At 36.4% G+C, this 15,338-nt stretch overlaps 3 protein-coding genes across 4 annotated transcripts; 1 reads left to right on the top strand and 2 right to left on the bottom strand.

The window, feature by feature from the left end:
• Positions 1-320: 320 nt before the first annotated feature.
• Positions 321-6,349, bottom strand: faf2 (Fas associated factor family member 2). Its single transcript, XM_052574676.1, has 11 exons — positions 6,197-6,349; positions 5,437-5,505; positions 5,213-5,347; positions 4,911-4,987; positions 4,669-4,807; positions 4,428-4,513; positions 4,246-4,337; positions 3,953-4,130; positions 3,644-3,815; positions 1,305-1,448; positions 321-1,053 (listed from the first exon to the last, which is right to left on the bottom strand). The coding sequence occupies exons 1-11, from the start codon at positions 6,257-6,259 to the stop codon at positions 871-873; spliced, it is 1,338 nt and encodes a 445-aa protein (XP_052430636.1). The 5' UTR covers positions 6,260-6,349; the 3' UTR covers positions 321-870.
• Positions 6,350-6,742: 393 nt separating this feature from the next.
• Positions 6,743-8,124, top strand: LOC127971578 (HIG1 domain family member 2A-like). Its single transcript, XM_052574686.1, has 2 exons — positions 6,743-6,960; positions 7,478-8,124. Exons 1-2 carry the CDS (start codon positions 6,777-6,779, stop codon positions 7,642-7,644), a joined length of 351 nt encoding a protein of 116 aa, XP_052430646.1. The 5' UTR covers positions 6,743-6,776; the 3' UTR covers positions 7,645-8,124.
• Positions 8,125-8,126: 2 nt separating this feature from the next.
• Positions 8,127-14,755, bottom strand: cltb (clathrin, light chain B). Of its 2 annotated transcripts, XM_052574684.1 has the most exons (7): positions 14,661-14,755; positions 14,310-14,572; positions 12,785-12,834; positions 12,562-12,679; positions 11,729-11,840; positions 10,763-10,816; positions 8,127-9,891 (listed from the first exon to the last, which is right to left on the bottom strand). In XM_052574684.1, the coding sequence occupies exons 2-7, from the start codon at positions 14,488-14,490 to the stop codon at positions 9,720-9,722; spliced, it is 687 nt and encodes a 228-aa protein (XP_052430644.1). In that variant the 5' UTR covers positions 14,491-14,572; positions 14,661-14,755; the 3' UTR covers positions 8,127-9,719. The 2 variants fall into 2 exon arrangements, with proteins under 2 accessions (XP_052430644.1, XP_052430645.1); XM_052574685.1 differs by lacking the exon at positions 10,763-10,816.
• Positions 14,756-15,338: the final 583 nt, after the last annotated feature.

The following is a 15,338-nucleotide window of genomic DNA, read 5'->3' as shown; positions in this document are numbered from 1 at the left end:
TTTAAATAATATGAAAATAGTGTCACAGTGAAAAAAGAAAAAAAAAAAACTATTGGTAAGTGAAATGTGACCCCATCTTCTGACCAGCTTTATGAGATTCATCCTAATAGTTCAAACTCATATTCAAACAGACTTAATGTAATTTGGGTTACTGCCTCTCCAATTACTTTAAACAATTTTACAATTAATCTTTAAAGTCATTATTTAGCATATTTTATTTCCACATACATTAAAATTGTCATGGCTTCAGGTCTGTGCAGTAGGCTCCAATGCAAATGTTGAACAAGCTTAAACCAAAACATTGTTAGTCAAACCACAACAACATTTTAAAATGTTTAATTTAGGATTGGAAAATTACATCTTTACATGACCAGACCCATCAGATGGACGACGGGCAACATAGGCATCTATGAATTACCACAGGCACACTATGGGCAGGACTTGCACTATACTCTATGTAGACAAAGCCACATGGAAAAGCTGTGGCCTTTCGTATTCTTATTTGAATTCACCTGAACTGCAAGCAGCCCATCCTATCCTTTGCCGACAACTCTCCTTTGGTCATTAGATGAGATACATTATATGGTCGACTTTGATTTGCATTAAAAAAAAGAAAAGAAAAAGATAACTCCGCTGTAGCTTCCAGGCTTGTCCTTAAATATGTAGGTCGTTTATTTACAGGGCCGTTCACCTTGCACTCATTTAACGGAACAAAACTTCACTGCAGGGAAGGATGGGTTATTTATTTTTTTCCCTTTTTAAATTCGGTAAAAGGTTTATCTGAGTGACACCTCGTCCAGGCCATTAAACAGAAGAACAAACTGGAGGGGAGGCGGGACTCGAGTAGTGAGCAGGGGGGTTAGCTAAATGTCAATCGTCTGTGAGGTCCTGGACAAAGAGGACTTCTGACCGGCTCAGACCAGCCTCCATCAGAGTGGGGGGATTGGGCCGCTCTTCTGTCGGCAGGCAAGGCAGGACCCGGCGTGGGAAATTCGTCACTATTTGGAATTTCTCAGGGGTCTCTTTCAATGAAAACAGGAAGTCGTGTATTACCTAAAGGGGTGGTGGGGGGATATTGAGACATTTTAGACACTGGTTTTCAGTTCAAAATACATTTTTTTTTAAATATTAGGCATCATGTAATACAATAAGACTACGCCTTGTTTTTACTCAAACCCTGAAAACAGAGAGTCTTCTGAGCCGGTTTTCTTATCTTTAACCACAGACACTGATATCATACTGTTATATGGTGCTCCAAAATGCAAAAAAAAAAAAAAAGAGAAAGCAGATGAAGTTTTTTTTACCGTCAATGACTGGCTGAAGAGGAATCTCCTCTCCACGCGGGTATCGTTGGGCAATTTGAACACTATTTTGACACTGTCTGGGTCGTCCAGGGGTGGCTCAGGAGGAAGACACTCAGACTTGCGCTCCTTCTCTTCTTCCAGTGTCTATAATTACACAAGCATTAGAAAGTCATTAAATGCGATTAGTCCTAGCTACAGAAATGTGTCAACTGACGGGCATCATGAACAGTTAGTTGTGATGTGCAAAGAAATACCGCAGGTTTTAAAGGGGTCATATGATGCAATTTTTTCCTTTCTCTTTGGAGTGTTTTAAGCTGTTTATGCATAGATAAGATTCCTAAAGATGCAAAGACTAAAGTCTGAAACCCAAATAGATAATCTTTATAAAACATTTAAACATGCCCCCACTCACTTTTCTCACTTTAGTATTGTTGCTGCCGGCCTGCCGCCACCATGTTGTGGAGATGCTGTGTCATTGTGAAAGCGAAAGTACTTTGTTTGGTATTCCAAAAGAGGACACAACTAGGAATGAGTGGTTAAGTCGTATTTGCAACGCTGTTCCAGAGCAGTTCAACCCAAATATTCAGATGCAGTGCGTTTTATAGAGGACTGTTTCCTGAACCAGTAGACTACAATGCTTCTGTGCTCAACAGCTTCTTCTATAAAGTGGGGAAATTCCAACTTTGCAAGGACAGTCTGGGCTTCTGACTTAGTCTTTAATTACGTTTTCATATTTAAAGAATTTGGCACTGATTATTCAAATGCGAGTTTTAATTAGAGTATTAAGTAGCACTTGTTTGTCATTTCTCCATGGATTTATGTTTACGTGTCACGATTTGCAACATAACATTTAAAAAAGACAGTATAAGTCATTATAATCAGTAATTATGTCCACACTGGTTGCAACAAATGCCTCGTTTGTAATGGGTTCTATTGGTTTTGTGTCATCATGCCGGGAGACGGCATCACAGGCTACATTTACATGCAACCAAATAATAAATTTCTAATCGGATTGACGCCTCAATCGGACTGAAAAGCCATCATGTAAACACCTTAATTGATCCTACTGAGCTTGATCGGAATGAATTTTCGATTTGATTTAAGGGGGTGGTTTATTCCTCTTCATCCAGGTGGATGCTGCACACTGGTGATGGATGAGGAGATTAACCCCGTCTATATAAAAGTACCCAGAAAAGATCAAATAACATAATGATATCTGAGGGACGTAACATTTCCGTCACATGCTTGAGGTATTCGGCCAATCACAACACACTGGATAGCTGGCCAATCAGAGCACTCTCAGAGCACACAAATTTTTTAAAATCGATGCGTTTCAGAAAGGCGGGGCATAGATGAACAACAATAATGCACACTTGCACAGTATGTGAAGTATTTTTTTTACTTTAAACTGCAAAAACATTTCATCACACCAAATGATGGCAGCTATCCAGCGTATTGAGTGGAAATGCTACTCCCCTTTCCATACTGTGATGCCGTGTCCTGGTGCGCCAAGACAAAAACAATAAAAACCCATTATAAACGAGGCATTTGTTGCATCCAGTGGGGATAAAATGACTGATTATAATGACTTAAACGGTCTTTTTACACATTGTGTATCATGCTGCTTAAACATAAAAACGTATCTGCATTTGGGATCGGACAAACAACAAGGGCTACTCTACACTGCTCAAAACTCACATTTGAATCATCAGTGGCAAATTATTGAAATATGTAAACGTACTTACAGACTGTGAGTCAGACTCAGAAGCACCAGACTTTCCTTGCAAAGTTGGAACTGACTAACTTTATAGAAACAGACACCAGTGTTGTAGGCTACTCACAGGAAACAGTCCACATCCTCCATAAAATGTGTTGCACTCATCTGAATATTTGGGTTGAACTGTTCTGGAACAATGTTGTAAATACAACTTTACACTGTTTTCTAGTTGTATCCTCTTTTGGAAGTGCAAACAAAGTAGTTTCGCCTTCACAACGAAACACACAGTGACTCCACAACATGGTGGCAGCGAACAGTAAGAATAAAAGTTACTCATTCTTTCTTTGCGTGAACACTTGAGCAGCATTCTGCAAATCTTCCCACATCATGATATAGACCTTTTAGGTTGGAGTGGTTGACTCTTAACGTTTATAAAGAATATCTCTTTGGATTTAACCCTTTAGTCTCTGCAACTTCACAGATCTAATTTATTCACCAAGAGCTTGTAACACTCCAAAGAAAAAGGAAAAATAATATGACCCCTTTAAACGACTGACAGAAATGGTAATTGTCAAATAATTTTCTACATGTATTTTTCGTGACATAATATCAAATCACTCACTCTTCGTCTCCTCTCTTCAGCAAGGATACTCTGGCGAGCCATCTCCTCCTCTTGACGCTTCTGCTCTTCTTCTTCTCTTTTCTTTCTGTCTTTTTCCTGGTCTGCACGTAGGGATACCAGGTACGCTTCATCTTGCTGCTGCCTCAGTACCTGCGTCTGATTCCTCTCCTCCCTGGAGACAGACAGATAGAGATATTAATCAATAATAATAAATAATCTAAATAAAACAGTTTCGTTTTATGTAATAATTAAATGCCTTTCACACATCGGGTGAGTCTCCATTCTTCAGAAAGCAAACCAAAATCTCACCTCTCCAGTCGTTCAGACATAATATATGTCTGGTTTGCCTCCATGATGAAGGTTAGCTGGTTGACAAAATCCTCAGGCTGGATCAGCCCCTCCAGTCTCCCAACAACTGTCATTTTGCGGTCCTTCAGCATGATCATCGCCAGGAAGGGATAGCTGTTCTCACGCAGAGCCTGAGAGACTGAACACACAACAAAGACAAGATAATCAGCTCAAACCACATCTTCTGAGATAACAATGACACCACAAGGAATTAATCAGAGACTGGGAAGTGAAGTTGATGTCAAGCTAGTAACCTCTGTAACCCTCTGGCCTGCTGGTGGAACATGCCCAAAACAGCATCCTTGTGTTAATGAAGGTCAGCACCTCTTCTGAACATAATGTGGTTCTGACAAATAGACAAGAGCTCTGGTTATGAGATAAGAAGCTCGCCAGATGTGAATGTGTATAGAGGAGAGCATTCCAACTTAAAACCTACCTGCAGAACTCATCTGTGTCCTGGTGATCATCTCCATGAAGATAAACTAACAAGTAGCGGAGTTCTTGCTTGGCGTCATTCAGAGCCTAGAAGAAAATACAAATTCAATGGATTCAAAATTTTAAGGACATTTTTGGATTTACTTAATGCAAGATGTTTCAGTCTTCAGGTGTCTGCCTGGTAAATAGGTTAAATACATGAAGAGTTAAATGTACTTCATCTTTATTCTATATTAGCGTACCTGACTGTATGTTCCCTGGTAGAATACAGGATGTGATCGACCATATTTCTCCTCAAAACTGTGAATAAAGGACATGACATCTCCAACAGGATCTGTGACACGACCCCTTGGATCCGGTCGAATGAATCTCAGGGCAAATCTGAAGAATTTGAGAGAAGAAAAAAAAAAAACTTCAATAGAATACTAGTTAGCACTGTAGTGTGAACTATTATGAATTAATATTAGATTTACTGCTTTAATACCTGAATGCGTCCATAAATGTATAATACGTAAACCTGAAGGGAAGCATTATCAAGTAGTAACTCCAACCTAATAATCCCTGTAAAAGAGAAAAAATATTTCTATAAGCAGCTAATTTCAATTTATAGAGAAGCACATTCCAATGTCTGTCATAGTGCTGCTATTTTAATAGGACAGGCCTAAACTGTCTGCATGTCATACCAGGTTGAAACCAGAACCTTTCCTAGGCATTTGACTATTTACCACATCTAGATATAAATGTTTCTTCTTGTTCTTGTTTCTAAAAACCGAAAGAGCTTCTTACTCTAGGTTGTGGTCTTGAGACGATATAGCTATACACTCTGTGGTCTGTTGTGTTGACCTGTAATGGTCTGGCGGGCGGCGGGTTGAAGACACTCGGAACTCCTTCTTGCTCATTTAGTCTGTCTTGTACTGCGGCCTGTAAAAAAAAATCCCCATTAATTCCAATAATTATAATAAGGTTCCTAATACAAGAGAATGAAAGGATCCATTCATTTGGTTTACCACCTCAATGTTCCAATTGTGTTGTTCTAATGTGCGCCGACACTGGTCCATAGACTCCAAGCCTGTCAGGTCCTGAATAATAAGAACAGATCTCGTGTTATTTAAAAGTTATCATTCAAAAGATTATTTTTATTTTACATTACTTGAGAGTAGATGAGGAACAAGTACACTTCTCCAATGATTGTTGCAACCAGTTAAATTATATATATATATATATTTTTTTTTTTTATAAAATCCCCTAAATTTACCAAGTTAAAAACTGAAGTATTACCAGACTAGAGGCAGATTAGTAGTGTTTCTCGAAACCTAGTATAGAGTCTAGTCTAGTTGTTCCCCATCTGTCTGACATAAAACCTAGAATACAGCCTAACTAGGGAGCACCTTGAGCATCATAGGCGCACTTTACTTTGACCAAATCTGCTGTGTAGGAAGGCAGCTCTCTAGGTTTTGTGACACAACCAATGTCTCACTGTCTACCTGACAGCTGCTATTTCAACTAAAACAAAAAACACCTGTATACAGGAGAAAGTCTTTATATGAGCATAGAGCAAAAGGATATTTTTCAGATTAAGTCTGCATTTATTAGATAAACTAAAGCTGGTTTCAGTTGATTAAAAACTAACGAGCTTTACGGCAGTTAGCTCGCTGACTGGTCATTTATACTTAAAGCTGCTGAGCTGGACACCGCGAACACTATTTTTCTTATAACTGAGTTTATAAAAGACCGAAACAGTATGTGGTAACAGGACAATCTAGTTGATACCTGAAACTGAAGGAGTTTTTCAGTTTGAGCCTGAGATAATTCCTGCTCTTCTGGCGCCGCCATCTTACCTCACCGAGCCCTAACAAAACGCGATGACGTTTAAAACGTGCTGACATGACCAACACTTTCAACATTCAACGATCGTTTCTTTCTTTCTTTTTGCGCCGCCTGCTGCGCAGGAGTTGTGTGGCGCTTGTTTTACCTGCTTTGTTTCTACAAATGAAAATATGAATTAGAATGTAAATAAACAATAAACAGCTTCCTGTTGTTATCTTAAAGTGAACATTAAGTGCAGTTAGTAACCACAACTGATTAGATCATGTATATGTTATACAATCGTATTGCGGGTAAAACACATCCTATTGGAAAAAAAAAATATATAGTGTTCCTGTAGCTCAAGTTGTAGAGCATTTTCCATATATATATATATATTTTTTTTTTCTATATATATATATATATATATGTATATATATATATAGAAAGCGTCTAAAATGAAAACAGAGAAGTTATGTCATGTCAGCTGGCGGAAATGCACTGCTCTCTCTGTTTATTCCACTTCCTGTTCAGTAGAGGTCTAAACATGGCAACTGCAACGACCCCGGTTGGCCAAACTCAACCGAGCAAAGCGGATCCTCCACCCGTCGTGTTTGATTTTTCTCAGCCTCCGGCAATCGAGGGCTTCACCCCGCTTCCCAGATTAAAGGAGGAGACTTTTAAAGACAAATTTATCAGAAAAACCAAGGAGAATCCATTCGTCCCAATAGGTGAGTTGCATAAAACCGGAGAAGGACTTTGATAAAACAGTAAACGGTGACTTGCCCAAGTTGCAAAATATGATTCACCAAAATGAAATTTAATATTATTTTGGTTGCCAGCAATTAAACACAATTGAATATAAAATGCTGAGTTTTGAATATACTTAATATCTTTATTCGTGCATTTTAGATCAAGATGATCATCTTGAAACATACATGGCATGTTCCGTGAAGCTGAGATTTTTGCACACATTGTAATATGCTGATTTGGCACTTAATAAACATGTATTATCACTGTCAAAAATAGTTCTGCTGCTTTATATTAATTTTTTTATTTTTGCAAGGACAGCATTTACATGAAATGAAAATATTTTTTAACTTAATGTCACTTTTGATCAGTTTAATGCACCATTAAATAAGTTATTTTGAGGGGGAAAAAACCTTACTGATCAAACTTTTGAATGAACTTTTTGAATTCTTGTTGTATGTAGTAAAAGCTCAGTTTTTTGGTGTTCTTCCTTATCAGGTTGTTTGGGAACAGCAGGAGCGTTGATCTATGGCCTCAGCGCCTTCAGACGGGGCAAAACTCGACAGTCGCAGCTGCTAATGCGAGCCCGTATCTTCGCTCAAGGCTTCACCGTCGTTGCTATTATAGTGGGTGTAGCTGCCACAGCACTGAAGCCCAAGCAGTGAAGACGAGACTGCAGACCATTTGACCACACTGACAAGAGCCTTACGGTCCATGGGTAGAATGTGACGTCAATATGGAATGTACTGAACATTAAATGCCAATTGTTGGCATTCTTATTTTCTTTAGATAAAGGCCCAGTATAAGACCTCATATTATAGATCGACTGTTGGCAGATGGCACTATTTTCCAAACTTTATCAATATGCCAAACATTTAAAGGGGGAAAAAAAATCATAATTTATTTTCTTTCTTCTGTTAAGCATAAAATATGATATTTGAAGAATCCTGGTAACCAGACAGCTGACTATTGGCATGGATTTTTTTTTTAGCTCAATTTTCTGTATGTATTTAGATGGACTACTAAAGGTGCTGCATATTGTATGCAAATAAAATGGTAAATTATTGATATTAACTTAAATCTCCAAGTGTTATAAATGTTAGTGTCAGTTTAAAAAAAGTCACAATAAATATTGTCTGAATGCATGTTTTTAAATGAACTCATTTTATTTAACGTGTTATTGAATACAGAATAATTATTGCATGCACACATTTTGGAGTCAGGGTAGGGGATAAGTGATCTATAAAAGGGGGAGTGTGAAATCCAACCAATTTTAAATTACAAAACCATCATTTGTTGTAATATCCATCAAAAGTTATCTTAAAAGCCAACTAAAATTACATTTTCAATAGAACAAATGCCTCCAGACTTCATTAAACAATCATGTATACTTATGCCATTAAGTAACAAGTAGGATTACAAATTCAAAATCTGCTATATAAAATGTGTTACTGTTCCAAATCCAGCATGTTTATGCAAAAATGCAACTACCTGCATTATCTTATTGTGCTACATTTTATTTCAAGTGGTTTTGGCAGCTTTGAATGATAGACACTAAGTCTCACAGTGAGAAGAGTTTTAGGCACATGATTCATTGCTGTAGACCGAGGCCATGATTACAAACTGTACACAAGAAGCACATGGTTCAAACTTATTATGAGTAGTCCCTTGTGTATATAGTAAGTTACATAACAGAAAACATTAACCACAATGTAAGCACAGGCACGTGCTTAATGTGCCATTAAGGATTTCGGTGGAGCAGTATATTAGCAGGTTAAATCTGAGTATTTCTCCTTCATCTGTAAAAGATTTCTTCTATTTTAAGTATAATAGAAGCTTTTATGCGCAACATGCACATTGAATTGAAACTCCACTCTTACTTAATAACTATTTGAATATTGAACATTGGTAATGTGTAAATGATAATACAATAAGAACCTTAGCAAGCTCAGAAATGTAAAGTCCCTCTTGGCAGTGAACAAAAATACACAAACTTAGATAATGGCAAAACCAGAAACTGATTACAACTTAGGAAAAAAATGTATATAAAGAAAATACGGTTGCACTTTATTTTACAGTACGTCTACTAACATGTACTTATAGTGTACTTACAGTGTATTTATCTAAGAAAGTTCTGGTAATACAAGGTAACTACATGGGGTAGGGTTAGTACCTAGTTATTACATAGTTATTGTAATTACTATAATAAGTACATAGTATGTACATGGGGAACAGGACTGTAAAATAAAGTGCTACCGAAAATGCTATATAGGGTGAGAGATTGTAACTAAACTGTGTTCCTGTGTAGAATGTAACCAAACACTTCCTTTCCTGTGTAACAAGGCAACAAGACACTTACTGGATCCAGTGAATTAATGCTGTCTAATGGTTTTGGGCTCTGCAAATGTCATGATAATCACAAAAAGAACTCACAAGCTAACCAAAATACTTCTGGCTACATCTGTCGCCTTTCATGTAGCTTGGGATTAAGGGAAAAACTTGACGTGTTTTCAATGGATCGAGGAACACTTACAATATGTTCTTTAACATATGGAAAAGCCACAGTCTTTATGAATCACCAGGGAACATAAATATGAATTTTAAATACAGTAAAGTGTACACATTCAATGACCCTTTTTAAAAACATAAACGCTTAAATCTGTTAAAGTGTCCAGCCTAAATAAAATAAAGTGCAAGAGGGATCAGAAAGAAAGCCTGGGAAATACAAGAAGGAGTTACATTAGCGGACCAGAGGCGTCTGTTTTAGAGAAATAAGAACGGAGCGCATCCGAGAGACGTCTTTAGTCTGACGGCTGGTTTTGGGGTTAAAGTCACATAGACGGGCCACTTTCTCCCATTCTGTTCCAGGACGGTCATCGTCACACTCCTTGAGGAAGGCCTCCTCTGACTCTCTACATGGACGGACAGGAGAGAATCATGAGAAGAAGCACTTCACAGATGCTTAGGTAGGAGCCATGTCACTTGTCATCATCTGAGACATCAAATGAATTTAGAGATCGACCGGTATTATTTTCTGTCCTAATCAGGTCTAAACACACTGACAAAGCCAATTTAGAAGATATAAATATTTCATCTTTTCAGCATGTCTAGCTATTAAGAAAGAATGAAAGATGGAAATTACAGACCTGTTAAAAGAAATTAAGCATGAACATCGACAAAAATTGTATCATTGGTCTATCTCTACATGAAATGAGAAATAAAGCATGCATACAGTTAAACTAATTACACTGTACAAAACTTTGGGGTCAGAAAGATTTTCTTTGAAAAATATTGATACTTTTATTCAGCAAGGATGCACTAAATTATTTAAAAGACACAGTAAAGACATTTAAAGTGCTACAAACGATTTCTATTTTAAATAAATGCTGTTCTTTTGAACTTTCTACTCATCAAGGAATCGTGAAAGAAGCAAAAGAAATATTAAGCAACAACTATATAACATCGATTATAATGGCAAATGCCTCTGAAGCACCAAATCAGCATATCAGAATGATTTCTGAAGGATCATGTGACACTGAAGACTGAAGTTATTGCTGTAGAAAATTCAGCATTTTAAAATATATTCCAATAGAAAACTTGGATAATATTTCACAATGTTTTTACTGTATTGTTTATTTAAATACATGCAGCCTTGGTTAGCATGGGAACTTTTTCATTTTAAAAAATCCTACTGACCTCAGTCTTTTGAATGGTTGTTTATGTGATGCAAGCAAGAAACTGAGTGCAATTACATGCAATTTCACTGATTTGCGTTAAACATACACAAAGCCTATGGCCTCAGAGTTGGGCTGTTTGTAGAAAGCCTTATCAGCGATCCTAATGCACAAACGGGCAGGGCAGTAGAAGAGGAAAAGAAAAGAGGATAAATGAAAGGAAGAGAAAAATGGGAGCCGGAGATTGAAAGAGAGAGAGGGATACATAAGAAGAAAGTCAGTCTCACACAAACTTCACATGAAAACAAGTGTTAAAGTACATCAAATACTTTTTCATGACACCAAGAAGACTAAAGACACAACACTATATACGCTGTCCATAACCACAGAAAATAAATTTGATCATCCCTTAAGTGCATTACTGTAAATACAGTAATTTTGTTTCTGAGGAGAAAGTGAAATTTTTTAAGAGCTTAACCCGCATTGAACCAGGAACATTCCTCCATTGATTATTTAACTTGACATTTGTATCTCTCTCTGCTATAAATTCACACGCACAACACTGTAAGTTGTAACGTGAATAAAAGGGATAGTGAACCCAATAAAAAATTATAACTATTTGCAATATGACACAAGTCAAAGTCCATGAGATTTCAATCAAGAATTAAAAGCATACAGACAGCATTAGGACTGGTCTTTTCTGTGCACATGAAAAACTACTGTCAAAAAACAGAGACAATCAGATATCATCATGCAAGTGTCTGTTGAGACGTGTAAGAGGTGGCTGGCATTAGTATCTCAGTAGTAAGATTCATAATGAATTCATTACATTTACTTACGAGTATGAGAAAGATGGAACCTCATCTATAACATGTTATATTTCAGCAAACAAATAATCTTAAAATCAGCTACAATTATAGTAATGACAATAGTAAGCCTGTATTTTAGAGATCGGCAAACCATTTTATTAGGATTTCTCCATTACCTTGTCTGGTCGTTCACAACTGTCCGCATCCTAATTTTCCCTAACAGATACATACAACTCAATAAAGCCTGGATGTTAGAGTGAAAATACCTGTTGTTGGCTTTATTCTTCTCCATCTGTTCATTCTGGTGTGCATGCCAGTCCTCTAGTTCCTTCCGGGCCTTTTCCCTCCACACAGCCTCAGCTGCCTTAGAAGCTGCATCTGCACATCATAAAACAGAGAAAGTTCACACCCAACACACAATAATAATAATAATAATAATAATAATAATAATAATAAATATAAGATTACAATATCTTATATACGTATATATATATATAATAAGAAAACAAGCAAAATGTACCTTCATATTTGACACCACAATACATTTGTCTTGTTTCATTTATGTCTTTACACTTCATATTTCTATTATAAATCAGCTATTTGAATAAAGGTTTTTAAACTGTTTTTCCATTGACTGAAGTGTTCTTTTTTTCATTTCTAACTTTTTGGTTATGTATTGCTAGCAAAATGATTACTGATGTCTATTTTGTGGCTGTAGTATAACTTTAAAAGAGTTTTTTGATTACTGCTGCCACTGTAGAAGCACCATATTCATTTGTTTCAAGAATGGTTTGTGAAGTGATCAGAATTCAGCTGGACAAGTGATCTAAAAATGTCGGTCACTTTAATAAGGGACCAGCCTTTTGTGGAATAACCTGGATCATTTTAAACATATTTGCCAAAAACTCTAATTAGTTGGTTTTAAATGGAAAAAATGTTATTTTTGAATGAAAAACAGTCTAAACCAGCTTTTAAGAGCCAAATTTCTCCCATCTAAAATTTTAACTTTGGCAGTCTATCCAGTTTGTAACACACAAAGACAAAAAGCACAATTTCCTATTGAAGGTTATTTAGAATTATACAGGGAATAATTCAGTACCTAATTCCTCCAGCCGAGCCTTTTGTTCCTCTCTCCATTTGCGCAGGCTCTCAGGTTCTTGTCTCTGCATGTCGACTTGGGCAATGGCTGAGTAGCTGTCAGTTGTGCCGTTGGTGTCCTAATGTTACACATGATGTACGTTAACAATGTCCGCTCCTGGCACAATTGCCAATTGAAGAACATTTAATACGACAAAATGAGTTGTTTTTCTAACCACTCTCACCTGAAACATATCTCCGTTTACAGCAGTAGCTGGTTCGTCTCCAAAATCACCTGCACTCAAATTGCAGAAAACGCACGAGTTTAAGCACGAGTTCAGCAACAGTTTCTACGCTACGTTGACTATAGAAACATTACTAGCATCACTGGAATGCAGCACACCTTGTCGGACTGTGGGTTCATAAAGACCTCTCTCACAGTTTCTGGATCTAGTCAGCAGGTGGGCTGGTGTGGTCACTTTTCAAAGCGGTTCAGTTCAGCAACCTTGATTGTCTCTACTCTTTTGTCATGCACAAATAGCCTTTACTAATGCGCTTTTCCAGTTTGCTTGCTTGTCTTAACTTCACAGTTTGGCAGCATTAAAGCTGAATATGTGATGTTAGTCTACTGAAAAACTTGGTTTGGTGGCATTAGATTGAAATTCACTAAACAACAATAAAGCATCCAAATCAGAGTCTTCATGGTTTGTTGTCAATCATGATTAATCCCTCTCCACGACTATCAGCTTATGGATCAATTTGATGATGATGATGATGATGATGATGACGATGCGTGTAGGTCACTTACCACACAATTCACACTAGAGCAGCTCTGCTATATTGTTATTATTAAAATGAGAAAGTAATAACGAATAACATTAACAAACAACAAATACAGTTGTTATTTTGTAAACTTGTAATTGTGGTTGTTTTTGTTTTAAGTCATTGAATTAATGTGCACTATTCTTTACTAAGGTACTGTAGCAGTACTATTGTACTTCAATATAATATAATATAATATAATATAATATAATATAATATAATATAATATAATATAATATAATATAATATAATATAATATAATATAATATGTGAACCAGTAGGATTTTCATTGATGTGGGGATATGACAATATTTGGCTGAGACATAACTATTTGAAAATCTGGAATCTGAAGGTGAAAAAAAAAAAAAATCTAAATATTGAGAAAATCACCTTTAAAGGTGCCCTATAAAGTTGTCCATATTACTAATCAAAAATTAAGTTTTGCATGGAACATGATATTTACTTCAGATATCCTACTGAATTTTGGTATTAAAGAAAAATCAATAATTTTGACCCATACAATATATATTTGCATTTTGTTGCAAATACACCTGTACTTACTTATGACTGGTTTTGTGGACCAAGGTCCCATATAATATAATATAATATCATGTTCTGGACATGTTGCATGGGATTCTAAAAAAAAAAACATAGGCTACTTGTAAATATCACGGTACAGTAAGGGCAATGCTGCCACATTACTTTTCGAAAGAAAATGCCAAAAACCCAAATGGGGGGGGGGGTGTGATATATGCCACTCATTTAGTATCATTCGTATACCATGGTATTTACATAGTAGGTTATTAGCCTACTGGTGTGTACATGTAAGAAAGATGCTGTAGCCTACTTAGATTTTGCATTAAGTTTATACTACTAAACTTGAATAGTCGAATAACGGTATTATAATAATCGTATAACATTAACAATTATAGCAGGCGACACATTCACCTCCGAACGCCGTGTATGTGTTCTCGTGCGGAGCTCCGCCGTCCTCCAGCGCACCGAAGCCGGCGCTGTCGTTCTCGATCACGGCGATCTCGTTCTCTTGCTGGGCCAGAAACGCCGCGGCCGGATCTTCTTCTGCATGAACTCCGTTGTCGGAGGCCAAAAAGCCAAAGTCGTCAGCCATGTTTAACAAAGTAACACCGGCTTCCGTCAAGCAGCACTAAAACCCTCCAGCTGTTGGTTCTTCAAACAAGTTAGGAGGAGTGCTTAAAGGAAAAATAAACTTACATTAGTTGTTAAAGGTCAAAAATAGACAGATTTATGCGTTGTACAAGTATATAAAATAATTTTTACTTTGTTTTTACGGCAGCAGGTTGGCCATGAGTTGAATGACACGCAGCTCTTGTTGGGGAAATTTCAGTAACAATAAATATTGAACGCACAGTAGATTTGTGGTGTTTTGTCTCCATCTACTGGAGTCAGTGCGTAATTCACGCTTCAACCCTGCAACAGTGTTTGACAGAATGTTCATAATGTGATGTGATGATTTGTTTTCTTTTTCGTCTTTAAAAGTGTTTATGGAAGATACCGGTTATAAAAAAATAACATTTAAGCATATTTGTATAACACTGCCCAATTGCAATGCTGAGCTGAGTTGCACAATTGCATGACTGTTATAGGTATTTATGCTTTGATTTACTGAGACATTTTTTAATGTCAAAGCAGTTCTCTGATAGTAGCTAAAGTTTCATGATCCTGAGCTCTTCCTACACCTCAGTGATCTCTTAAGTATCTGAAAATACAGTAAAGTTCATTAGCATTGACCTTTTCCCCAAAATAATTTGAAACAGTCTAAAATTTTAATATATATATATATATATATATATATATATATATATATATATATATATATATATATATATATATATATATATATATATATATATATATATATATATATATATATATATATATATATATATATATATATATATATATATAAACTGTATGGTGGCCAAAACTATTTGAACA

This window comes from Carassius gibelio, chromosome B14 (assembly GCF_023724105.1).
Source record: "Carassius gibelio isolate Cgi1373 ecotype wild population from Czech Republic chromosome B14, carGib1.2-hapl.c, whole genome shotgun sequence".
Taxonomy (NCBI): Eukaryota; Metazoa; Chordata; class Actinopteri; order Cypriniformes; family Cyprinidae; genus Carassius; species Carassius gibelio.
Note: the sequence above shows the minus strand (reverse complement) of the source record. Positions and strands in the feature narration are given on the sequence as shown.